Source organism: Podarcis muralis, chromosome 10 (genome assembly GCF_964188315.1).
Source record: "Podarcis muralis chromosome 10, rPodMur119.hap1.1, whole genome shotgun sequence".
Classification (NCBI taxonomy): domain Eukaryota; kingdom Metazoa; phylum Chordata; class Lepidosauria; order Squamata; family Lacertidae; genus Podarcis; species Podarcis muralis.
The window spans coordinates 35,133,428-35,161,025 of record NC_135664.1 but is presented as its reverse complement, the minus strand read 5'-3'; the positions used below and the strand labels follow the sequence as shown (position 1 = coordinate 35,161,025).

Below are 27,598 nucleotides of genomic sequence, written 5' to 3'. Positions count from 1 at the left end.
CTTTCCCCATCTGTTCCCTTGCGCCGCCTCTCATTATCCGGAGCTGCCCGCTCCTCCTGCCTAGCGACAGCGGCGGCGGCGGGGCGGCCCAGGTGGCGCAAGGTGGGAGGAGGGCGGCAGAGGCGGCGGGGAAACAGCCGCAAGGCTCCCCACCGCGTCGGCGCGGGACCTTGGGACAAGAGCGCGCCGAATGCCGCGCCAAACTCGCCGAGCCAGGGCTTCGATCTGATTGGCGGGAACGCCAGGGGGACGCCCCGTCGGAGAGAGCCTGATTGGCCGGATTGTAAAAATATGTTGCAGGGCGCCAGAATAGAAGCTTTAGCGCCTAGTGGAATCTCGGGGCTGCGGGGAAGCGGCCAGTGCAGGCACGTCGCAGGCGCAAGCGAGGGAGGAAGGGCGCGGGAGGTCAGCGCTGCATTGGGGCGGGGGGCTCTTTTTCTTCCCCTTCGGAGGCACCCCCATGAGCCTCAAGTCCGGCTGCGGCTTTGGCGGGCCTGGAGGCGCTGACGCGAAGGGCTCCCTTTGAGAGGACAGGAAGGAAACTCTCGAGAAAAAAATGTAAGTTTCTTGAACTTTTCTTGCGGGGCGGGAAAAATGGGAGGTGGGTCTCCCGCGCTTGTGCCGCCGTCTTCTTCCCTGCGGCTGCACCGAGGGGGCGGCCGAGCCAGAGGCTTCATGGCGGGGGGCGGGAGACCACCTTTTGGGAGGGGGGCCGGGGTCTCTCCCGCTCTCAGGGCGCGAGTCTCGCTCAACCGCCTTGGGCTGCGAGGTGGGCAGTTTCTGTCCCGCTTCAGTTTCAAAGCTGGGATTTCACTTCCAGGTTCTTTGCGCCAAAAGTAACTGATCCCGGGGCGAACACCCTGAGCTCCCAAATGACAGATTTGCCCTCAGAAGATCCCCACTTTTCGGGGACACCCACCTCCTCTCCCAGGCCAATTTCTACCTATTCTACTGAATCTGAAGATATTTTAATACTGTAATACGTTTCTTCACCTTGGCCCCCAATCTGATCCTTCTATTATTTTGGGTTTGTTTTTTTAATTTAGTGTTTAGAAAACACTGTGAACTTAATAAGCTTTGCCCAAATTATTTTGGGGTTTGAAGAGGACCCGAAAGCTTTTCTTTTTTTTTTAGGTGGGAGATGATGTAAGGTGCTGACCCTCTTGTGCAACTCTCAATTTTACAGATGGAGGTTAACTGCTTAACGCTAAAAGACCTGATCAGCTCAAGACATGGAAAAAGGGATTTTATAGATGAAGATGGGGAAAGTGCTCAAAAGGTAAGCAGGTGCCTAAACACCCAGTTCAGTATTTTCAAATCTGCTCACGGCAGTCAGGCTTTGTTCTAAACTGTGTTCTCATTTATTAAAATCATGGTGGAACTTACAATGTTTCAAAGTAGTAAAACCTACCTGTAATGTCCAACTCAAAAAAACAAAACCATTTTAAGTATGATTATAGTTAGCGCCATTAAATTTAAAAATAAAATTGTAACAATATACATATTTAATCACTCTTTCAGTTGGGCACTTCTCTCTGAAACTTGCAAAAGATCTTCCCCTTGGTTCTAATTTCGCAGAAAGCCAGTTTCTCCACCCTGCCCTTTAAAGGAAATGCGGAGTCATTTTTTCTATTAATGAGATTTCGTTCAAGACATTTGCCATATGGGCACAGGATTATGGACAATCCTGTCATTCCTGATTGGATGTTTGTGGCAGACTCTTATACCTGTGAAAGGGTTGAAGCTGATGCAGTACTGTATCCTACTAGTGCTCTCACTGAGCAAAATGGATCAATATCTGGTTTCAGATATGAAACAGTAAACCTGAAGAGGTGCTCCTGATTAAACAGAAAGCACAGCAAGAAAAAATGTCTCCAGTGTCAAGTGTTTTTACCTAAATGCAGTGGTCCGGATTTGAATGGAGCAGTGGCATTATGGGAGGGGTACTTAACCCTTTATCTTCCAACCATTCTGAAGCTGCTGTTAACCAAATGAGAGGAGTGGAGTTATATGCTCCGCCGCCGCAGCTTCAGAGATGAGCTTTCCTTCCAGGAAAGGGCTGTTCCGTTCAAACTGGGACACACAAACCTGACAGTTGCATTAAAGCAAAAACAGAATACATCAAGAGATCTCCTGTATCAATGAGGCGTACAAGTCAATGTAATGGATTGGTTTCTCCTGAGATGCTACATTCTATGTTGACTGGAACCTCACATTATAGACTTTATCTAAGGGGGGAAGCACAACCTTCACCTCAAAATAGCACTTTTTAATCTGCAAAAGCAGTGACTAGCTGCTAGTGGAACAATAGGCCTGGAAATTTACAAGCAATGTGTGTGTAAAAGTGAAGAAGCCAGAAGAAAGCTCAATTAAGTATACAAATAATCTTGCTCTCTGATTCAATAGTTTTAAAGCATTAAAAAAATTTTTTTAAAAAAATGCTTGTCTCAGTTTGCTGCCATTGTAGGTATTAATCAGTTCAAGTTCTGCAATCACTTTTGGCTCTTTTGACATTGTCGGTTATCTATAGTAGATCTCTAACACTAGCTAACCAAACAGACAATGCAAGTCTATATGACTGTTGACTGCTGTGGTTATATTCCCACCAGAAAAGCTAGATAGATGTCCCAGTGAGGGCAGTACAATTGTTTTTCAGCCTTGTAAAGTTTCCAAAAGCAGGAGGTTTAAGTAAGAAACATGGTACTGGTACAGCAGTGTGCATTGGCATGACCATATTGGTAAAATGTATTAAATCTGAAGTAGCAGAAAACTAAGGTGTCTTGCAGGAGAAACGCAGTACGAAAGAAAACTGAATTTGGCCCTCACAAAGTCAGATTAGTTGGCTTAGCATGTCATTGATACCTGGGTCCATGGTTATGCTTTTCCTCACTACAACTTGTGTTTAGTGAGAAGAGTCCTTAACTACAAGCCTGGGTTTGAATGACACCATACAGCACATGGTTAGTGAAGAGGGAGCTGAAACATGAACCTACATTTGTGTGGGATGCTAAGTCAGACTTTGCAGGCAAAGTGACTTGTGGGCTTTCCCAGGAGCCCACTTGCACGGAACCTTTACCACAGTGTATGAACCAGGCCTGCATCTCTGGCATTTAAGTCAAGCAAAATATGCAATAGACCAGATTAGTGAGTCTGTTAAATCCCTGCCAAATGAACTTAATCACTGGGTAAAGAATACATGAGTCAGTATGATGTATCACACAGAACAGGGATGAGATACTTGTTCAATAGACAGTTTTCTTCAGAGATTTGTACAATCATACCTTGGCAATTCCCACGGATAGAAATGTATAGTTTCAATGTGAAATTTTCTCCAAGTGCATTCATCAACTTAGCAACTGTTTTTAACCCAGTTAATTTGATTTTAATTGAGATTTTTTAAAAGAGAATTGTGTGTATGTATTTTTGTTATCCCTTCCAGAAAAGAGTGAAAGCATTGCACAATTTAAAAACTGGGTTTTCCCCTGTATTTTAAGTATTGGTAACCAATATAAGATTTCAGAATGTACAGAAGTTATTTCCATAGGTTCTGTCATGTTCTTCTGTGACCAAGAAATAGTAACCTGGACATAGTGTCAACGTTTCCCTTTTTTTAAGGTAAATTCCCTTATTCCGAATAGGATTCCTCGCAAGAAAAGGGAAAAGTTAACAGCTATGATCCTGGACAGGTTTATGAAAATGTCAAGGGCCTATGCTGGTGAATGGCTTCCACTGCGTTCTATGAACAGGGTAAATAGGCTTAAATTTGACACAACTGGACTCTCCCCACATATTGTGGTCATCAGAGTCTGGGACAAAAAGTTGTGTCCCCCCGCCCCCCGGGTTGTTCCAATCCACTGTCTGGTTTCAGTCCACTTTTCACCCATTTACATGAAGGGCGTTTAATCCTATGGCAAAAATTAAATCGCTAATCTTAGGTACAATGCTAACCTTGAGCATTGTTCCCTGACCATAAAACTGTATTTTGGTCTTTGCTACTGGACTGACAGGTATTTAGCTCAGGCACAATATGTTTGAACAAAATGCCTGTCATTGTATTGGGTGAAGCGTGTTTAGAGGGAGGGCCTGTGTGGCTGTGTGATAACTTGCTCTTAAAACATCCTAGCACCTCAGGGTAGTGTCCGTTGGTGGGGACTGGGATGTGAGAGGGGTCACAGATATTTATTTCATTTATTTTTATTTAACAAAATTTACATACTGCTTGGGTGTAATAGAGCCTCTAAGTGGCTTACATGAAATATTAAAATTTACAATTAAAAACATTTTAAAATGATAGAAAAATTAACAGTACAAGAGACTGAAACACCCCAACTTTTACATGTTGGGATGGACCTGCCTAAACAAAACCTGTTTTGATAAGGTCCCGAAAAGAGCCAGCAGAGGTTCTTGTCTGCTGTCAGTAGGCAGGGAGTTCTAATATGCAGGTTTTAAAATATCACTTTCTTTCAGTTGTGGAATAATATTATGTGGCAGCTGTAATGGTGCCAGTTCCCCAGACTGAAGCAGTTGAGTGGGCATGTAGGAAGTAAAATATAGTCGTACCTCGGAAGTCGAATGGAATCCATTTTGGAACTCCGTTCCACCTCTGAAACATTGGACTTCCAAAATGCAGCTTCTGATTGGCTGCAGGAAGCTCATGCAGCCAATCAGAAGCCGTGGAAGCCCCATTGGATGTTCGGCTTCCAAAAGAAAGTTCAAAAACTGGAACACTCATGTCCGGTTTTCGATTGTTCCGGAGCCGAAACGTACGAGCTCCGGGGCGTTCGAGAACTGAGGTACGACTGTATAGTAGTAGAGTTCTTCTAAAGTGCATTGCTTTATTTCCCTGCCTCTATGGCTAAGGTAAAGCAATGCACTGGATATAAACTTGTCTCCTTCCTATGAGACACAAGGGTCTGGGATGAGGTTCCCTCTCACCTCCATCCTAAATTTTAGCCTGTGTACCTTTCCCTGTAGATCTCTATGGGAGCCATTTGTAACTAAGCAGGCCACTGTTTCTTGGTACGATTGGACCACAGCATTGATTGGCTGCTTCTCTGCCTTCCAGTTATCTCCAAAGCTATCTTTTCTTTCTAATAGGAAAACATATTTGATCGACCCAGAATGACCCCAAAGACTCCCATGAAAAATGAACCCATTGATTTGTCAAAGCAAAAAACCTGTACCCCCGAGAGAAGTCCAATTACACCTGTTAAGCTGACGGATAGGCCCCTGGCAGATCCATGGACCCCCACAGCTAACCTAAAGATGCTTATTAGTGCTGCTAGCCCTGACATGCGGGACAGAGAAAAGAAGAAGGAGCTCTTCAGGCCAATTCAGAACAATGAATTTAATGACGCTTTTCCCGATTCCTTGCAGGTAAGAGAGACTTTCCACAGCACATTTGTTTTGAATTAGTCATTTATTATCTGTTTAAACTAAATAATATTTCATTTGTAGCTGTCTCGGCACCTTCTTCGTTTATCTGATTTGTGGACAGCTCTCCCAAATTGTTCTGATTTGACTTTTCGCAGCCATTCTCCTATTTCTGCTCACATAACCAAAGTGCCACTTCCTTTGCCGTCTCTTCACCTGCCATTTTGAGCTGTACTGTCACATATTACTTCCTCTGCACAGCTGCTTCACGGGGCCACCAGCATGGAAGATTTAGAGAATGTGAACTTTCCTTAGAAACAAGAATGCATGGGGGAGCAGGCAGACTCTTTGTGCTTTCCAAGTGACACGAGCAACATACTTAATTTTCTAAACCTTCCCCCCCCCTCCCCAAAATTTCACTGCCGTTACAAATATATTGCACAATAAATGACTATCAGCTGTTGTGTCACTGGAATCATGAATTACAAAGATGTAATTCTGTATACATAAAATATATGAAAAAAATTCTACTCTTCTCCTGTTTTTCGGAAATCCTCATGTCAACGAGTTGACCCCTCCCTGGTTCAAGGGGGGGGGCGTAGGTAGTAGATTGGGATCCACTGGTGAATCTCTAGATAGTTTGCAGCAGAGCAGTGATTTCTGGCTCCCACTTGTTTTACAAAAGCAGTAACAATGTTTTTTAAAAAAAATATTTTATTTATATACCGCCCTTCATCAAACGCTCCCAGGGTGGTGTGCAACATTAAACATACTTTATGGAGCATAATAATAAATAACAGCATACAGCATAATAATAAAACAATCATCATGACAGCCCATACAACTTTCCCCTCTGAAATTAGGCTGCCGAAATGAAGAAAGCTCATTAGCATGAGTTAGACTTTGAGCTTGGTTTTTGTACTGAAAAGGGATTCCTTGGCTCACTGTGTGTCTTTTACACCAGGCTGATTGGTACATCCCCAGGTTCCAGCAGCAGGAGCCAGAGGAGCAGTGTGGGTGGGGCGCTGGCTGCTGCCCCAACCTGCCCACGCCGTGTGTTTCTGCTGCTTACGGAGAATGAGAGGGGCGAGGCGCAGGGAGCTCTGGGTGGTAGCAGAGCCAATACACTTGCTGCTGCACACACGCCACCCTGACCTCCTTGGATCTCCCTCAGTGAGCCCCTGCGAATTGCAGCATTGGGAAGTCAGGGTAGCAATGTGGCCCCACCCTGCTGGCTGCTGCTGGCTTCTAATAAATAGCAAAGGAGGTCCAGTGAGCCTTACGCTACCCATTTGTGGTTTAAAGTACACTCCGATCCAGCTGCTGTATTGTGCCTCGGGTGAACTTCTCCAAATAATGCTGGCTGCTCCCTGTTCGAAGCATGATTACTTGTACTCACTGGCCATATTAAATCTTGCTCCCCTTGGATAAAATCAGCAGTTCCTGTTTAGAAACGCTTTCTGCAAATTCTTTAAAATACAAAGGCCAAAATCTGCCCCCACCATGCACCATAAAACATAGTGCTACCTAAGGCAGCCGAAATCTTCCTGAGAATGGTCACTCCCAGAACCAATCTAGTGAGAACCGCTTTCATACATTATTGCTTAAAATATAACTTCAGGTGGTGGGGGAATGTAAGCTGCAGTTTCTTTCAGCATTTGAGGCTGTTTTAACAAATGTTCCTTTTAAGGACCACTTGTTGCACTGCAGTAGCCCTCAAAGTTATTTACTGGAGCCGTTCCAGCATCTTTTAAGATTTCTCTTAGGTGCAGAGGCCAATTAAACTCACTATAGTGTAAGAGGCTTCAGAAGTTTTCTTTTGTGGTATGAAACCTGGCCTTCGGGGTTGCTAAAGAGCTTTCTCTCAAAATTGCCCTCTTTCTTCTGCATCCAGTTTTCCTTGTGTTGTGCCTTTGGGGCTGTAAGGCAGCAGAAGGGCTACAGCTCAGTGGAAGAGCATTTGCTTGGCATGCAGAAGCATCTACAGGTAGGGATGGGAATGTCCCTTCTGAAACACTGGAGAGCTGCTGCCGGTCAGTGTGGGCAAAAGCTAGATGGACCAGCTACTTGGCTCAGTAAAAGGCAGCTTCCTATGCCCCTAGGCCAATTGCTTTTAATTGGTATGGGGTGCTTTGTGAAGTATAAGTGCTCTACCCCTCTAGAGATAGGTGGAAAGGCTCCCGATCAAAACTAATGTGCATTGTTGCTCATTACGTTCAACACTGTACCAGTTTTATCCTTGCTGCCATGCAAACCACCACATTTCCAGTACTGTCCTGCTTGTCAGAGGAGCTACCAGTGTCAAAGACCTGTCAGCCATGCTGCTGTCTTGGCCCAATGGTCTGGGAAGATGGGAGTTGTAGTCAAGCAACATCTGGAGGTTACTTGGCTATCCTTCATCTACAACTCCACTTTCTAGACTTGCTTAAGAAGAGTTTGGATTTGATATCCCGCTTTATTATTACCCTAAGGAGTCTCAAAGCGGCTAACATTCTCCTTTCCCTTCCTCCCCCACAACAAACACTCTGTGAGGTGAGTGGGGCTGAGAGACTTCAAAGAAGTGTGACTAGCCCAAGGTCACCCAGCAGCTGCATGTGGAGGAGCGGAGACGCGAACCCGGTTCCCCAGATTACGTGACTACCACTCTTAACCACTACACCACACTGGCTCTTATGCATGTATTTCATTTTCCAGCTGAAAGGCCAGGTCTTACGTATTAAAAATACAACATGTATTGCTGGTGCCGTGCTGTATAACAAAGTGTTATTTAAAAAACCAGGCAACTACAACCCATTTTATTTGTTTCTAGTGTGGCACCGTAGATGATGGAACAGTGGATGAATATGAAAAGCAGAGACCCAGCAGAAAGCAGAAAAGCTTAGGGCTGCTGTGCCAAAAGTTCTTAGCTCGCTACCCCAGTTATCCTTTATCAGCAGAAAAAACAACAATTTCTTTGGACGAAGTGGCATCTAGTCTTGGTACGTATGCAAGGAAGCAATACTGACTGCAGGAATGAATGCTCTGGTTGAACTAGATAGTAGCCCCTTTAAGGCAAGCAGTTCTCCTTACAAACCCCATTTAAATTAACTATCCTCTCGTGAAATTTCCCATGCATTTCAGTGGTGTTTCCATGGGAGGGGGGGGGCGGTTGGCATAAAAACTCAATGACTGAAACTGAAAATATTCCCCCCTGATGCTACTTATCAATTATCTGAAACAGGATATTTAATATATACAGCACCATGTTTCTTATTGGATGTAAACCTGAGGTGCAAAATCAGATGGACCCAAATATGTTTTATTTAACTAGATTTGGGCTGTAGCATTCTATGCATTTCTTGTTGTGAGCTGCCCTGAAAATTCTGTGGCCTATAAATTACATTAATTAATAAATGGCCTGCACACAAGTATTTGGAAGAGCACATTTCTTCCAAGAATTGTAACTGCTAGGTCTTGCTTCTAAGCAAATTGTTTCAGGACTGAAATAGAAAACTGCTTTGGGGGCAGAAGTTGCTAAGTTCAACTCCTGTAATTTTGAGTTAAAAGGAGCAGGTTGCAGATAATAGGGAAGCCTCTGTCGGAGAGCTTGGATAGCCACTGGTAGTCACAAGAGGCAACACTGGGATATCTTGTATAAGGCAAAGCAGCTTTTTTTATGTTCCAGTAAGAGTAAAGCAGTATTGGGCTCAATAGTCTGATCTGGCACAGAAGGAAGTTTCACATAAATATGTATAAAGTTATTTTTCATCTTTCTATTTGCATAGCATATTTTCTTAAAATAGATTTTTGACATGGTGTTGTTAGGGCAGATTTGTGTAGCCTTTTGCTAAAGGAAGTTTAATGGAAGATGTAATGAGATGTGACAGCGTCGAGAAATATTGAGCAGGGCACTAAGTCATTTTCACTATAGGCTCGCTGCCCCAGATCTGCTGCTGAAAGGGGGGGGGCACCTCTCCACTTCCACTTGAGCACCATTTTCATAGTTCCCTAAACTCCAATTAATAGTGTCATCTGTGGCTTAGCCTGTGAGTGATGATGCAGGGACACTGCTTGGTCCCAGCTGTAAATCTTCACCTGGAGCATGAATAACGGGTGGATGACTCTACCACAAGTTTGCAGTACCATGCCCTTTCCCAGGTGAATTCCAAGCCTTGTTGAAGTGGATGTTAACATTGTAATTCAAGGGAGCTCCACATCACAGCAACAACTCAACTACACCCAGAGCCCAACAGTTTCAAATCTTCTGCCTGTCCATCCTAGAATAGTAGTAATAAATACTTGAAGGAGGTGGGTGGCAACTGTGTTTTAATACAAAGTAGGCGCTGTGGGTTAAACCACAGAGCCTAGGACTTGCCGATCAAAAAGTCGGCAGTTCGAATCCCCGCGACAGGGTGAGCTCCCGTTGCTCGGTCCCTGCTCCTGACAACCTAGCGGTTCGAAAGCACATCAAAGTGCAAGTAGATGCACTTCCGGAGGGAAGGTAAATGGCGTTTCCGTGTGCTGCTCTGGTTTGCCAGAAGTGGCTTAGTCATGCTGGCCACATGACCCGGAAGCTGTACACTGGCTCCCTCGGCCAATAAAGCGAGATGAGCGCCGCAACCCCAGATTCGGCCACGACTCAATCTAATGGTCAGTGGTCCCTTTACCTTTAGACTGCCTTCTCTTGCCCCATCAGCATACTGCTGCACTGCCGTCCACTCTGAATAACCCTAAAGAGCAGCCCAAGTAGTACCCATCAGATCTTACAGACTACAAGTCCAATCATCCCAGAACATAGGCTGTGTTGTCTGGGGATGGTGTATGCTATAGCCCATAACATCTGGAGGGTACCACATTGGCTACCTCCAGAACAACTTGCTTTCTCTCTGAGGACTTGACTGCAGTTTACAGTTTAGTAGCATTTCTTCTGTTAACGGGGATAATTTATGGATGTTGCCATGCAGATTTAAGGATCATTGCGTAGATTTTAATGCTGTAACAAGCACCACAAAGCCACCTGCTGTTTTTGACTAAGTAACTATACATTATTTACTCTTTTATTGGGGGTGGGGGAGAGACAGAGATTCTAACTACATGAAGATTTCCTATCACCGCCACACTAATTCCTCAGAAGGCGGTCTTATTAGGAACTCTGGTACTTTTGCTTGTCCCTTAAGCAGTGGCAAAGGCAGCTTAGTTTAACACTGGGATGGTAGTCAGCAACCTGTTCTCTCTTGTTCTGCATGACAAACTGATAACTGCCTAATTGATATTTTAAATTAAATTAAATATGTCTAGGTATAGACAATCATGAGTTACTTCGCACATAAAGCTTTTCATTCCGGGATTGGCTTTTTCAAATGATAACGAGAGTGTCTAGACATGAAAGGATGATGTAGGGATTGACTATTCATGTAGCACTTCTCAAGCTGAATGCTTCCACCTTGAGGCACCCAAACGAAGATAAATCATTTTAACAGAAGTAGCTATGTAGGCTACTAGCCATATTGTAAATAAGCCGCAAAAGCCCTCCTAAAGGATACCTCTGAGCCAAAGGACCTGGACAGGTTACTTTGAACACACAGCCCTATGCAGGCCTGCTCAGAAGCAGTATCCGGGGTGCCTCCCTCAAAAGCAAGTTGTTGAGGCTGAGGGGAGACAATATGCTTGGGAAGTGTTTTTAAGCCAGAGACACCATATTAACCCTCTGGTGTTACCTAACACACACATACACACACACACCAGGCCAGGCAGACCATGAGACATCGCTGTGATGCAAATGCTTCAGCTAGAATTAAGTGAAAGTCTCTATGACTTGTATAATATGGAAAGTAGCCCCAAAGAGACCAGTTTTCTCCTGTTATGTAACTTTACAGCACATCTCTAACGAGCCACTGAAAAGTTTTGCTCTTTTGACAGCTGTTGTGTCTATATCTTGTCTGGTTGCTAAACAGTAGAACACGAGTCCATAATTTTGTTCCTTGTTTTGGAAGGAGAATACTGTACCACCATGACTTGTCTTGTAATGTGCCCGGGAAAGGGAGTTTTGTTTTGTTTGGGTGTATTTTGCGATGTTTTGCTATTATTCTCTTTGTCTTGCTTTTCGTTCCACGTCTAGGGGTTGAGCGTAGACGAATTTATGACATAGTGAATGTCTTGGAGTCTCTTGATCTCGTTAGCCGAGTAGCTAAGAATCAGTACTGTTGGCATGGTCGTCACAGCTTGAGTCAAACGCTCAAAAACCTCCAGGAAATAGGAGAGCTGCAGAAATATGAAGAACTTATGGCTTCTTTCCAGCATAAAGAGCTAGACCTTGACTGTAAATTTGGAGAACACAAAAAAGAGACTTTTCTAGATTTCCAAGACCGGCAGTTGCTTGACTTCTCGGAGACAGATTGTCCGTCTGGTAAGTTAGCAAAGGCTACTGGCAAAATAAGAGAGAGGTCCTTGCCATCATCAACATGTGACAGGTGTTCGATTTTTATTTTTGAAGTAAATTACTGCATTGAAACATGATTGTATCTTTGGGGGGGACAAGACTTCTTTTCTTCCAAGTGGTGGAACTATAGCAGGGTCAGCTCTTGCGTCATTTCCATCTCTTGTCGCCCCAAACGCTGCCCTGATATTGCAGATAATAATAATAATAATAATAATAATAATAATAATAATAATAATAATAATAATATATTCATACCCCGCCCATCTGGCTGGGTCTCCTCAGCCACTCTGGGCAGCTCCCAACAGAATATTAAAACACAATAAAACATCAAACATTAAAAACTTCCCTAAACAGGGTTGCCTTCAGGTGCCTTCTAAAAGTAAGATAGTTGTTTATTTCCTTGACATCTGGTGGGAGGGCATTCCACAGGGCAGGCGCCACTACCAAGAAGGCCCTCTGCTTGGTTCCCTGGAACTTCACTTCTCACAGTGAGGAAACTGCCAGAAGGCCCTTGGCGCAGAACGATGCCTTGGTGTCCAGGCAGAACGATGGGGGTGGAGATGCTCCTTCAGGTATACAAGGCCAAGGCCATTTATAAATGGTGCTATGTAAATGCTTTTATAAATAGATGAAATAAATCAAGCTACATATCCTTTTTCTTCTGGTGCTTCTAACTTCTGATTTCACTCTTCTTTGCTCCTATATTATACGCAGAATAAAATCCTCAGATTGTCCTGCTTTCCACACACTCCTTCAAGATACTTTGCTATGACCTTCCTTTCCTTAAGAGAGTTAAAGTGCAACTGCCCATCTGCTATAGGCAATTATTTTCTGCTCGTTAAAAAAAAACATGCTTCCCAACAAGGAAATGTTTTTCTTTTTTTCTGCTTGAGAAGCCTTCAAAACGCTTTCTTGGCTGTGATAGATGTAGCATGCTGAGACTTGGGTTGTGTTTGTAATACAGCGTCTGCAAACAGCAGAAAGGACAAGTCGTTGAGGATTATGAGCCAAAAATTTGTCATGCTGTTCCTCGTCTCCAAGACCAAGATAGTTACTCTCGACATAGCAGCGAAAATATTGATAGAAGAAAGCCAGGATACAGCAGATCACAGCAAGTTTAAAAGTAAGATTGTTTCTGGGATGAATTATCATTTAGTCACTGCAGAGAATAACAGTCATACTGACATCACAAGGGAACATACTTGGTTTTTTACTTTTTTTAGGGGGGTGGGATTCATATGGAACACGGTGGCCCTGCATCATGTCATGCAGGTGATACAGGAGCCTAGTGCAAACCTTAGCCTGTGCAGGATGCAAAGTGTGTGCATGCGTGTACACGAATATTAAATGATTACTTGGCCACTGTGCACTGAAAACAGATTTCTAAAACTAAAAGATAAAATGATCCCCTGTGGTCCTGCCTAAAATGAAAACAGCACACAAAGCTCTGAAACGAAATTTATTATCCTAGATTGGGTTATGAATGTATTTTAAAGAGGCTGCAATCCTGCTAGATTAAAATCAATTCATTGATTTATGTAGGACCAGGGTTTGAACTCAAGGACTATAATATAAAACAATTAGTTTTATGGTTTTTTTTCTTATTGAATATGGCATATTCATGTTCCAGATATAAATCTTTATGCATAGTAATTTTGCTAGGACATTCATCCACCGGTCAAGAGTAAGAGTTCAGACCACATCCACCCACCCACCCCAAATACCTAAAATACATTATATTTTTTGTACCCAGTCCTCATGATTTGACTTCTGGGTTCTCTGGTAGCAGTTCTTCAGCCTAGTTAGTTACATCTTAATGTAACGTAATGCATTTGTTCAATAATTAAACTTGTTTTCTTTTAGCAAAGGTACGGCGATTGTACGATATTGCCAATGTCCTGACAAGCCTTGGGCTCATCGAGAAAGTGCATGTAACAGAGGAAAGAGGTCGTAAGCCAGCCTTCAAATGGATTGGGCCGGTGGAGTTCACTGGAGACAATGGTAATATTCTTTATATTATGTCATTATCTCTTCTTATGCATTTCTTACAGCCTTAACAGCACCAAACCGCCCCAGGTTGGCTCAAATGGTTTCTCCTATTTTTGTAAAGGAGACTCGAGTAATGTGAAGAATAGAAAGCCCAACCCTCAACATTGCAAGGGCGCCATTCAAGGGGCCTCAGTAGGCATCTTCCGATTATAGCTGTTCCACTTCACCTGCGAAGTGTCTTGCTTTGTCAATGGAACTGGTTTATTGCCCAAGTGATGCTCCAGGGCTTCTTCATGTTGAGCTTAGCTTGCGGGTCATCCTTTGGCGAGCTGCTTTTAACAAAGAATGCATCTGTTTAGGTGGCATAAAGATGGAGATTCCGACCTGTGCTGCTTTGACGAAAGCGAAAGGGGCGGCACGTGTCCCCCACCAAGCCTGTTCCAGTAGGAAAGAGCGGCTCTCGCGACATTCTTCTTTTGGCACTGCTCAGCCTTCCGAAGTGGCCAAGAGGAAGGCCAGCTCAGAACCCAGCAGCCCACGCAGGGGAAAACAAGGTAACCTGTGCTCCTCCAACCCACCAGCTCTGCTAACAAGCTAACAGCTGTGCATCTGTGCATCTCTTTTCGGCTAAAGCAGCTCCCTTTCCACAAGCTTAAACTTAGAGCGCGCTCCTTTTGTTAGAATTTGGCACAGGCAGATTAAAGCCCTTTAAATGGAAAGAGAACATATTATTTTATGGTTGCTAGTAAGATGGAGCTGGCTGGAACAATCCTGTTTATAGTACTTTCACACTTCAGCACTGTCAGGCTTTATAAAGTGATTTGAAGGTTTTACTAGAATGGCAATTGGCCCATCTCTGCCTGGTACACGGCGCCCAGCTCAGAAAGCACTGTGTTACCTTGGCCTATGGAACAAGAGAATTGTAGAGTTGCCTCTCTCCAACTGCAAAAAAACTGTGCTTGAGTGTAAGTTGGAGGTGTCGGGGCTGAGCTATAGAATACTTTTAAAAAATCAATCTGATTTCCAAGCCACCATTTTCACTAGGGGGTCCATAAATTCCTGGGATAGGAAGGAGGAAACAGTTTCTGCAATTCCACTGAACCTCAGAGACACTTGGAGGGTACAGCTTCAAGAACAGTCTTACACAGGGGCCCCCTCCCAGGTCAAAAGAAATGTGTATCTATATTGTGATGTTCTTCAGGGCCTCTTCAAGGATCTCTGAAGTGCAGCACAATTGCGGGAACTCTGGGCTCAAGAGAAGGGCTGGGCTAGACCTGGGATAGCTCAGTTCGTAGAGAATGAGACTCTTAACCTCAGGGTCATGGGGCTGAGCCCCACATTGGGCAAAAGATTCCTGCATTGCAGGGGGTTGGATGAGATAACCCTCCTGGTCCCTTCCAATTCCACAATTCTATTATTCTTTGATTTCGTATCATGCTTAGCTCACCGTGAACATGCTAAAGAGCTATGGGGTGTGTGGGAAGATGATCTTTCTCACAGTCATACGCATTCCCAAGCTCAGCGGCGAGTGGGGAAGCATCCTGGCAACCAGATGTTTTAGCTGTCAATGATGACCAGCCAAAATTTGTGGACACCTGTATTTTCAAAATTTGTGGACACCAGCCAAAATTTGTGGACACCTGTATTTTCATATAGGCTAGAGTAGGGACCTGCAGTGTCCAGCCTACTGCAAATCACTTTGAGGGTGACAGTCATCTGAAATCTGATGTCAAGTGATTGAAACTTCAGGTTGTGACTTCAAAGGAAGAACTGGGAGTGTAGCGAAGAATGCTCTCAATACTTCCATTGCAGCCCCATCTGAGACAGAGCCTAGAAAATGCATAATTACCAGATCCTAGATACGTGGTCCCTGAAACAGTACTCATCAACGGTGCTGCCTGTCTTCCTATGTTCATGTCTCTCTGTGAATTTTAGTTGTTTCTCAAGAGAAGACATGATTGGGTGTTTGCATACGGTACAAACATAACCACCCGTTGGTAATTAATTCAGCGTTCTGCTTTTCCTTCATTCTTCAGATGACTGCTGCTCCAAAATGATAAATCTAGCATCTGTTTGCTGCCAGAAGATGGAAGATGACGCAAGGTATGTTGTGGATTTTAAAGCTTGATACTCTGCAAAAGCTTTGGTCTGCATTAAAATGAGCTTCAGTCTTCCAAGTTTAGCTGTTGTGCAACATCCATATGTTATGAGAACAGGCCATGGTTCGGTAACAGTTTGTGCCTTTGCATGTTTCACGAAGAGTTTCATGGGGTACAGCAGCTGCTCCAGTTGGATTGCTCATTAGACTTGAACAAATTTTGGCTTTGCACAAGGTGCAGCACACAGAATAAAGTGAACTCAGGGTGTGATGTTTCCTTGATAGTTGTGAAAATATGCATCCCACTAAGTGAATTAAATAACTAACGTTTTAGCAAAGGTAGACATTTTGAAGCTCTCTAATTTGAAGCTTTGGTTGCCCTAAAATATAATGAATGGCACCTCCGAAAATTATCTGCGCTACCATGGAGAGACTGAATGACAAATCTAAAGAGGAAGCTGGATTTAAATAAAGCTTGTGTTACCCAGTGGCCATTTTATCCTGATAACACAGGTGTTCTAATATTGCGATGGATTAAATCCAAGGACCATCACATCTACTACTGTGGGCAAGAAACCCGTAAAAGAAATGGAATGGCCCTCATAGTCAACAAAAGAGTGGCGAAAGCTGTACTGGGATGCAATCTCAAAAATGATAGAATGATCTCGATACGAATCCAAGGCAGACCTTTTAACATCACAGTAATCCAAGTTTATGCACCAACCACTGGCGCTGAAGAAACTGAAATTGACCAATTCTATGAAGACTTACAAGACCTTATAGAAGTGACACCAAAGAAGGATGTTCTTCTCATTATAGGGGATTGGAATGCTAAAGTAGGGAGTCAAGAGATAAAAGGAACAACTGGCAAGTTTGGCCTTGGAGTTCAAAACGAAGCAGGGCAAAGGCTAATAGAGTTCTGCCAAGAGAACAAGCTGGTCATCACAAACACTCTTTTCCAACAACACAAGAGACGACTCTACACATGGACATCACCAGATGGGCAGCATCGAAATCAGATTGATTATATTCTCTGCAGCCAAAGATGGAGAAGCTCTATACAGTCAGCAAAAACAAGACCTGGAGCTGACTGTGGCTCAGATCATCAGCTTCTTATAGCAAAATTCAAGCTTAAACTGAAGAAAGTAGGAAAAACCACTGGGCCAGTAAGATACAATCTAAGTCAAATCCCTTATGAATACACAGTGGAAGTGAGGAACAGGTTTAAGGATTTAGATTTGGTGGACAGAGTGCCTGAAGAACTATGGATGGAGGCTCGTAACATTGTACAGGAGGCAGCAACGAAAACCATCCCAATGAAAAGGAAATGCAAGAAAGCAAAGTGGCTGTCCAACGAGGCCTTACAAATAGCGGAGGAGAGAAGGCAAGCAAAATGTGAGGGAGATAGTGAAAGATACAGGAAATTGAATGCAGATTTCCAAAGAATAGCAAGGAGAGACAAGAAGGCCTTCTTAAACGAGCAATGCAAACAAATAGAGGAAAACAACAGAATGGGAAGAACCAGAGATCTGTTCAAGAAAACTGGAGATATGAAAGGAACATTTCGTACAAAGATTACCATAATAAAGGACAAAAGTGGTAAGGACCTAACAGAAGCAGAAGACATCAAGAAGAGGTGGCAAGAATACACAGAGGAATTATACCAGAAGGATATGGATGTCTTGTACACCCCAGGTAGTGTGGTTGCTGACCTTGAGCCAGACATCCTGGAAAGTGAAGTCAAATGGGCCTTAGAAAGCACTGCAAATAACAAGGCCAGTGGAAGTGATGGTATTCCAGCTGAACTATTTAAAATTTTAAAAGATGATGCTGTTAAGGTGCTACACTCAATATGCCAGCAAATTTGGAAAACTCAGCAGTGGCCAGAAGATTGGAGAAGATCAGTCTACATCCCAATCCCAAAGAAAGGCAGTGCCAAAGAATGCTCCAACTACCGCACAATTGCACTCATTTCACACGCTAGCAAGGTTATGCTTAAAATTCTACAAGGAAGGCTCAAGCAGTATGTGGATCGAGAACTCCCAGAAGTGCAAGCTGGATTTAGAAGAGGCAGAGGAACCAGAGACCAAATTGCAAACATGCGCTGGATTATGGAGAAAGCTAGAGAGTTCCAGAAAGACATCTACTTCTGCTTCATTGACTATGCAAAAGCCTTTGACTGTGTCGACCACAGCAAACTATGGCAAGTTCTTAAAGAAATGGGAGTGCCTGATCACCTCATCTGTCTCCTGAGAAATCTCTATGTGGGACAAGAAGCTACAGTTAGAACTGGATATGGAACAACTGATTGGTTCAAAATTGGGAAAGGAGTACGACAAGGCTGTATATTGTCCCCCTGCTTATTTAACTTATATGCAGAATTCATTATGCGAAAGGCTGGGCTGGATGAATCCCAAGCCGGAATTCAGATTGCCGGAAGAAATATCAACAACCTCAGATATGCAGATGACACAACCTTGATGGCAGAAAGTGAGGAGGAATTAAAGAACCTTTTAATGAGGGTGAAAGAGGAGAGCGCAAAATATGGTCTGAAGCTCAACATCAAAAAAACGAAGATCATGGCCACTGGTCCCATCACCTCCTGGCAAATAGAAGGGGAAGAAATGGAGGCAGTGAGAGATTTTACTTTCTTGGGCTCCATGATCACTGCAGATGGTGACAGCAGCCACGAAATTAAAAGACGCCTGCTTCTTGGGAGAAGGGCAATGACAGGCCTAGACAGCATCTTGAGAAGTAGAGACATCACCTTGCCAACAAAGGTCCGTATAGTTAAAGCCATGGTTTTCCCAGTAGTAATGTATGGAAGTGAGAGCTGGACCATAAAGAAGGCTGATCGCCGAAGAATTGATGCTTTTGAATTATGGTGCTGGAGAAGACTCTTGAGAGTCCCATGGACTGCAAGAAGATCAAACGCATCCATTCTTAAGGAAATCAGCCCTGAGTGCTCACTGGAAGGACAGATCGTGAAGCTGAGGCTCCAGTACTTTGGCCACCTCATGAGAAGAGAAGACTCCCTGGAGAAGACCCTGATGCTGGGAAAGATGGAGGGCACAAGGAGAAGGGGGCGACAGAGGACGAGATGGTTGGATAGTGTTTTCGAGGTTACCAGCATGAGTTTGACCAAACTGCGGGAGGTAGTGGAGGACAGAGGTGCCTGGCGTGCTCTGGTCCATGGGGTCACGAAGAGTCGGACACGACTAAACGACTAAACAACAACAACAACAAATCCAAGGATGTGGTCCTTTATGTGCATTTAAAGTTGAGTAAAATGTGTATGGCACCATCTTAAACTTAAACACGGCAGAGACAGCTTGCTGAGAATCTTGTTTGGCCTCCAGTGCTCATTTCATAAGGCAAATAAAAATTCCTGAAATGGGTACTCATCGTTGTGAGTGTTGTCATGAATAACACTGATCAGCTAGCACCTTGGCCACACAGCTCTTTATAGAGTGTCAGTTCTCCTATACTTTTACAAGTCTAGCATAAATTTTAAACCCCTTTTACCTTTTGCACAGAAAATTGCTCATGTAATAACATGGTGACTTATCACATAATGTTCTAGTTAGTGTCTGAATCTAGGTGAAGCCAGTAAAAAGGGTGGCAATGGTGGTAGGAGGGTGTGGTTTTTTTATTTGGCACTGCCATTTTGTGACAGAGCAGATTGTTTATTTTAATTTGTTTTTCTCGCCCTTCTGGTGTGAAGGCCTTCAGTGCATGTCAGAAAATTGCAACAAGCCTTCCTCAGGCCTAATCTTGTTCATTGGATTTTCCCATCCTAAACTGGAATAAATAGACACATGCATGCAAACCTTTTGGTGATTTAGTTCTTTCCTAAGCCGGTAGAATAAATCAGGTTTTTCTTAGTAGAGCAAGAATAGCGTGTGCTGTGGTTCTAGACTAACTTATCTCTCCTTTTGTCTTTATAGCAAAGGTCTCGAAGCGGCTGGAAACCTGGGCATCATTTCCCCTTTCTCTGTTCTCCCTGGAGACTCAGACTATTGTCTTAACACCTTCCCTCCCCTCTCCTCAAATGCAAGCTCAGACACGTCACAGCCGTCTCTGCCAAATGGGATAAATGACCAAGGATTATCGGCTTCCAAGTCAGAGGCTGGCAAAACCACTGTGCTCTCCAACCAACCTTTTGTTTACTTGCCATCTCCCTCTCTGTACATGCTGTGTGGCAGTCTTCATGAGAGTCTCTCGAGGGGAAGTCCTCCAGGAAAGGGAAATTGGGACCTCAAGGGCCAGGCTTCACCCTGCCCATCAGAAGGGGCCGAGTCTCCAGTTAAAGCTCAGAAGCGGAGTTCCCAATGGCGTGTTCCTCCCACTGAAGAGGAACCGACGGCAAAAAGGCAGAGTCTGGAGCAGAGTGATGGTCCCATTTCACTGGTGGTATCTAAGGTAAGAGAAATGCATTGGACCAATATCCAGGTTTTGATTGCAGCAGGAGAAATGGAAGGTTGTACTGAAATGACCCTCACCTAGACGAATTAGCATACAGTGGTACCTCGGGTTACATACGCTTCAGGTTACAGACTCCGCTAACCCAGAAATAGTACCTCGGGTTAAGAACTTTGCTTCAGGATAAGAACAGAAATTGTGCTCCAGCGGCGCGGCAGCAGCAGGAGGCCCCATTAGCTAAAGTGGTGCTTCAGGTTAAGAACAGTTTCAGGTTAAGAACGGACCTCCGGAACGAATTAAGTACTTAACCCGAGGTACCACTGTACTGTAGGCAGCATTCATTGCCCCTCACATGTTTGCTGTAAAGCGTGAGGTATTTGCTTCCCCTCTGTGCTGCAGAAGTCATCATAGAGACATGTGATAAATGGCAATGAACTTTTTTTTGGCTAGCGCAGTTTGTTAAGAGCGTGGTGCTGAGAACACCGAGGCTGCAGGTTCAGTCCCTATATGGGACAGCTGTGTATTCCTGCATTGAAGGAATCTCTTCCTTAGGGTCCCTTCCAACTCTATGATTCTGTGTGCAATCCCTCCAGTATTGGAAGAGGAAAGCAAATAAATGAAACGTCTCCTAGAGTTTGAAGAAGTCAAAATGCCATTTGGCCCCCGCCATTTGCTCAGAAGCACCGGTCCACCAACACCTCCGCAATGTGCCACATGCCATGCAAATAAGCCTGGATGAGTCATTCCAGTGAATCAAATCAGACATTGTAGCAGAAGGATTCCTTAATGAGTGGATTTGGATGCAAAATCGCTCCCAAGTTATCAGTCAGACTGAGCAAGGGCAAAATGCTATCACTAAGTCATTGCCCACCCAGCTTCCTATTCCAGATTGTAGCAGTCCTTGCTGTATCTCATTCAGAAACAAATAATTGGTTCTTACTACTTTGGCATTTTTTGCCAGTTCCATGAATTAACTCCTGCCAGTTCTGCATTGGAAATCAAAGCTTCATTTCGTTTTTGGGTTTGGTGGGTAGGGGAGGACCCTAATAAAAAAAGCTATTTTATGATAAATTTATCCCTTGATCAACTATTTTTAACCTTTCAAAGCTAGACATAATTTGTGCTAGGGTCCTAGTCCCATAATAGAGCTGCACCTCTTTTGTTTTGCATTTCTTTAATGAAATGAATTGTGCTTTTGTTTTTCTTAGAAGAACGCTAAGCCAACAGATGCAGGATCTGCCTCAGATCGTAACTGCAGTCCCATTGACCAACTTCAGTCCGAAGCAGGGGTGCCTGCTGCTATAGAAGCTGCTAAATCTTTGGAAACTTGGGAGCAAGAAAAGCCATTTAGGAATAAGTGTTCGAAAGAAAATGCAAAGGAAAATGAACAGGCCTCTCAAGAAAATGGCAAGCAGTCCTTCTTGCCACAGTATCTCTATGTGCAGCCTGCAGCTGGTAAGGCTACTCTTGGGAACTAGGTACTGATGTAGCATCTAGCCAGAACATACTTTAAACTAGGTGCATGCAAAACGCTGACCAATTACTAGGTAGGGAGGTGGGATTTCCAAATCTAAATCCTTTCACTGTTACCTATCCCCTTGTTGTAGCATAACTTGCCCCGAGTCTGGGATGGTATGGAGAAGTTGTGCTATCTGTCTACTAGATCATCTCTACTTCGTAAAGCTTAGCAGAAGTTGTCCAGATTTTTTAATTTTTCAAGCTTAACACTCATGCCCTGTAGAAAGAGTAGCGGGCAAGGTAGTGCCCCAGGTGCTGTGCCCCCCAACTCTCATCCCCCCCCCCAGCTGCTATGGCCAGTAGTTTGTCAACGTAATCTACAGCAGAGCTGGAGAACCTCTAGCCCATGAACCAACCTTGGCCCTTTCTCAAGAGAAAAGGATATACAGTGGGTGGAATTCAGTGTCGCGTTTCCCCAGTATTTTGGTCTGGAGGTTCTCATCACACACACACACACACACACACACACACACACACACACACACGAGTCAGTCCAGTTACTGTCTCATCTAACTGCAAATGTCTGCTTCTGTTCTTCCCTCTGTTTAGGATTGAATGGGTTTAATTTCCTGTTTCCTGCCAACCAAGCTCCTGGTCCCGTCAACCTGTCTTCAAGCCGTTTGCCTTCGCTTAACGTTCCCTGTATGATGGTTCCATCTACGGCCTTGGCACCGTTCCCTCTCATCTATTCCCCGGCAGTCACAAGCCAACTTTCTTCCGCTCCTGCCGGCTCCTTCTCAAATGTCACGTGCATGAATTTCAGAATGCCTGGCCTGGCACCTACAACACCTGTTTTCATTGGGACCCCAGCAGCAGTCGTCACTCCAAATTCATCACAGCTACCAACCCTGGAGCCGCACCAGCAGATTCAGCCAGCTGTACACCTGAGCCCTGTCCTCGGGTCTGCCTGCGGCTCCGTTAAAGCAGACTCGCCGGTTTGCATGGGGCACCCAGTCACCCTCCTGAAATTCCAGCAGGTGAGAATGCAAAGATAGGGTGTGAATGAAGCTCAGATTGGGAGCGCGTAAAATGCGTCTGTTTAAACCAAATCACCTTACGTTTCAAAACTGGCGCTTTTGTGGCAGCTGAAGATCATAAAATTCCTAAACGTTTTATTTTATTATTTTGTAAACAGCAGTTCCTATTTATGAAATCAGCCAGGTGCTTATTTATAAATGAAGCTAGGATTTAGGATTCTCATCCCCTCACTCGCGCAGGGCAAAGTCACTCATCTTTATAATAAGCACTTATATGGACTTACGACCTACACAGGTTTTATGTATTTATTGTATTTCTATCCCATCTTTTTCTCCAAGTTGCTCAAGGTTTTGCCCTTCTTTTTTTCATCTCCACATCCCTGCAAGGTGGTTTAGGCTGTGACTGGCCACCCAATTGAGTTTCATGGCTGAGTGTGGATTTGGTCTCTGGTCTCCCAAGTCTTAATCTGACACTAACCCCTAGACCACAGTAACTCTCTTGTTGATTTCAGTAAAGGAATTCCTTGTATGGGGTGTCACCCAATCAGGAACCATGCAACTAGGGCGAATTAATGCAATCCTATACAACTGAGTGCATGCTTAAAAGTTAAGCACTCTTGTTTTAATGTTAAACACCATCATTCTCTGGAACTCTTGTGAGTGGAGTCCAGCTTTGCTTTTTTGACTGGAGCCTCTTAAAGGCTGGGATAATTAGATATTTGGGTAAGTGCTGCTAATACAAGGGTTGTCCTGAACTGTTCATAGCGGCATACATTCATTCATTCATACTAGATTTGAATGGTTTCTGTTCTATGTGGTGGTCAAATTCAAATAGGCTGAGGGACAAACTTCCTTGCACCCATGGTTTTCCCACCAAAACAAATCAACAGTTTTAATGGGGGAAGAGACCGGTTATAAGACCATGGCTATCATCTAGAAATTGCTCGCTCCATTCAACCTCAATCTGCAACTCATTTTAGTGATTGCAGAGGCAGGGGACCTCAAAATGATGCTGAACTCTTTACAGCCTCAGCCGGAATAGCCAAGGGTCAGAGATTATGAGAGTTGTCACCTCGCAGTATCTAAAGGGCCACAGGTTCCCCCCACCTCTGAGCTAGATGAATTGGATTTGAAAGAGAACGGCTACTGAATTGCTTTTGTCTCTCCCTACAAATAGTCTTCTGCAGCCCCGCTGACTCCTAAGAACATGCATTCCACACCCCAAGAAGTGTTTTTCAAGACCCCCGGCAGCCTTGAAGACCCTGCGGCATGGCGGAAAAGCGAAGGCAACCAGAGCAGAACGGCAAGCTCTGTTCAAAGAAGATTAGAGATCTCCAGCAACAGCTCTGACTAATCCTGCTCACAGCAGAGGTGTAGGCAGCTTAGGATGCAGAGCCTTAAACTTTTTTTACAGAAATAATCAGTTATTACATAAAAAGGAGAGAAGAGGTTTTAAAAACAGGCACGCTTGCCCACTGTGCATTTGCCAACTACGCTGTTGACGTTCTTCCTCGTGAATCACCCCAGCTGTGGAAATATTAATACCCGTTAAAATCTGAATTATGTGCATGCTGATACAAGGGAGCATCAGGTTCTCTTTGGGAAGTTTATGAAATCGTATTAGTGATCAGTTATGTGAGCAGGTTTACCAGGGTCTGTTCCGAAGTCCAAAACTGGGGGAAGCTGGCTAGCACTTATATAGGGGAAATGCTCTTTTACAAACGCACTATCCTGCTTAAGTATGCAGGATAGGCCAAGGGGGACCTCTAAGTAAAAAAAAAGTGTAGGAGCCGGTGCTTCTTTGCTACAACATTGAAGTATTGCAACTTCAGAAAAACAGACTTTTGTGGAGTACTTGAATGTTATTGATGTACAGTTTCCCCTGCACTTGTTAAAAGCGGAGACGTCTGATAACTTACAGTAGGAGTGAATGTATTCATGTGAAATACTTTAAGACCAAAACAACTGTGAAGTTTAAAATATTTCAGTGGGGTTTGTACTAGTGAACTTCGTAGTTTCTCTGTGTCCTTGTTTTCTGCACAAAACGTACCAGCTAATTATCAATTGACACAAAGGCCTGTCCCCAACACTATAGGGGGTGTAATAGGTTGCTTCAAGAATAAGGAGTCTCTGAAGTGTGTATGGTAGAAATTCATCCCTAGTTTAAATATACAGTGGTACCTTGGTTCTCGAACTTAATCCATTCCGGGAGTCCATTCGACTCCCGAAACCGTTCGAAAACCAAGCTGCGGCTTCTGATTGGCTGCAGGAGTTTCCTGCAGTCAAGCGGAAGCTGCGTCGGACGTTCAGCTTCCAAAAAACATTCGCAAACCAGAACACTTGCTTTCAGGTTTGCGGCGTTTGGGAGCCAATTTGTTCAGGAGCCAAGCCGTCTGAGAACCAAGGTACCACTGTAGTGTAATTCTATACTTAACTACTTGGAAATATGCCCCATTGAATAGAATGGGGTTTACTGCCAGGTAAGTGTAAAGGATTGCAGTGACAATCCCATATACAGTGGTACCTCGGTTTTCAAGCATCTCAGAAGCCGAATGTTTCTGAAGCCGAACACCGAAAACCCAGAAGTAATTGCTTCTGTTTTTGATGCGCCTCGGAAGTTGAATGGCTTCCGCTACACTTTCTTTCTTTTTTTCTCCATTGACTTTGCTGACTGCCCTTTGTGCCTCGGTTGCCTAACGTTTCAGAAGTTTCATAGACTAACGTGACACTCATTGCTGATTTTAAAAGAAAATTCATCATGATATTTTTCATTTTTAAATCAAGTAAATAGATAGTGTGGCTGGCTCTTTTTTTTTTTTTTTTAACCTAGGGATGACTTTGTAGCCATGATGTACGTTTCTTGAGGTCAGAAAAGTTTTCTAAACTTTCATTTCACCAGGTTTAAGAAAGAACAATGGTTTTGTGTGACAAGCTATTTTGGTTCATTTAGTTTTGAATAATGAATGTGTTATGAAAATTAAGTAATTAATTTTAGAGCTGCAAAGTAATTTGGGAATATTGTATTTATGTTAGAATAGACCAATAACAGCCTTACAAGGAGTTTAGTGCAACTTAATGTTTCTTAAATCTCTTTAGTTCAATCACAATAGGAGATTGAAGAACATGAAGGAAGAGGACCTTAAAACAAAACTTTTTACACTACAGAATTTTCACGTTTTTGTGACTTTTACCCAATGCATTGTTTTTTTCCCCCACATTCAAGTTTTCCCACATGAAGTGTAATCTGTTTAGTAACAACTGTTGCCAAGCATAATTGCGGCAGGTGCCTGATTTACTGGTGTACTCAAGCCTGTACCTCTTTTGCTCAAAGGATACTGTTTCTCTTAACAGAAAGATAACTGATGTGCCTGCTCTTAATTAGTAATCCCTCCTCCATATGCATTACATGTGGCAATAAAGGGGTGGTTCTCAGCAATTAAGGCCGATGAAAAACTCTTGACTCCAAAACATTAAAAGACAGTATGTCTTGTTTTTTCATGATCAATAGAACTATACATTCAGTAGCCAATATAGTAGTACCTCGGAAGTCGAACACCATGTGACTTGAAGGTTTTGGCTCCCGAGCGCCGCAAACCCGAAAGTGAGTGTTCCCGTCTGTGAACATTCTTTGGAACCCAAACGTCCAACATTGGTTCTGCAACTTCTGGGTTGCAGAAGCTGTGCCTTGGTTTCCGAATGTTTTGGAAGTCAAACGGACTTCCGGAACGGATTCCGTTCGACTTCCGAGGTACGGCTGTACTTGCTTTCTTGGGCATATTTTAGCTGTGTTGGTGACAGCATAGGAAGTGGAGGGGAGGTGAAGTGATTGTTTGAACATCCAGCATCACAGAACTACCAGGGCAAAAAAGCTATCTGTAGGGCATGAACATCTGCAAACTGCTGCCACTTTATCCCTAGGCTGGAAGTTTAAGACTGTAGTTGCGCTAGGCTTGCCGCTACCTCTGTCAGCTGTATTTGCAAGCAAGGTGTGGGGAGGAGAGTGAAGTTAAAGATACCTGGGTTGCGTGAACTGGAGAATCGGCTAGATTCAAATTTTCTGTGCGCCAGCATGAGGTGAGACCTGTTGCATATAGCTAGCGAGAGGGGAATCAGATTTGGTGGCAGCCAAAGTGGTGGTGTGAACAGGCCAAGGTTTGCTTCTGGGGCCGACCTTACTTTTAAAAGACTGGTTGTAAACAGAAGCAAGTGTGAAACTGCAGCTTTTAGTGGTGAAAGCAGGAGCCTGCAGGTCTGGTGACCCAGAATGTGGTGTTTTGTCTTAGGACTCCTGTTTCACAGAACCTGTGGCAAAACTGCTTCAGCAGAGGCAAGCATTCATTTGCACTGATGCAAGTGCTCATGCACTGACTTGTGCAGGATTTCAGGGCTTGTGAAAAACCTTAACTCTGGTACTATGGCACTAACCCGTTTGCAGGGGGGAGAGTGTGTGTATAACTTAATACTTGAATAATATAATATACCACGTTTACATATCTCAGTTCCTTTTGTAAAAGGTGCTATTTCTGTATTTAAAAAGCTGTATTGTTTTTGATAATGTAAAGCTGCTTCATGTTTATAACATTGCACTGCTAGTTTCTTATCTTCGTATTAACGTCTCAATTGCTTGTGGGGCTTCACTGGTTAGAAATTGCTCTCTGCCTGTCTTAGGTTCTTTGCTACACACTGCATTCAAAACTATTAAGAGCACACACTATTTGAACGGGGGAGGGGGGCATATTTTTATACTTAAATTAGATAACTCCTAATCTTTGTAAAATAATAAACATAAAGCCAAAAGTAAAA

The 27,598-nt window shown here is 43.7% G+C and overlaps 1 protein-coding gene across 6 annotated transcripts; it reads left to right on the top strand.

Moving 5' to 3' along the window:
* On the top strand, positions 1-27,598 carry E2F7 (E2F transcription factor 7). 6 transcript variants are annotated; one of them, XM_077934742.1, is made up of 14 exons: positions 1-558; positions 1,179-1,279; positions 3,616-3,747; positions 5,098-5,376; positions 8,183-8,351; positions 11,471-11,758; positions 12,756-12,914; positions 13,655-13,792; positions 14,140-14,334; positions 15,817-15,883; positions 19,826-20,300; positions 21,509-21,755; positions 22,368-22,795; positions 23,973-27,598. In XM_077934742.1, exons 2-14 carry the CDS (start codon positions 1,187-1,189, stop codon positions 24,147-24,149), a joined length of 2,847 nt encoding a protein of 948 aa, XP_077790868.1. In that variant the 5' UTR covers positions 1-558; positions 1,179-1,186; the 3' UTR covers positions 24,150-27,598. The 6 variants fall into 6 exon arrangements, with proteins under 6 accessions (XP_077790868.1, XP_077790866.1, XP_077790867.1 ...); XM_077934740.1 differs by having other exon boundaries at positions 1,135-1,279; XM_077934741.1 differs by having other exon boundaries at positions 2-558; positions 1,187-1,279.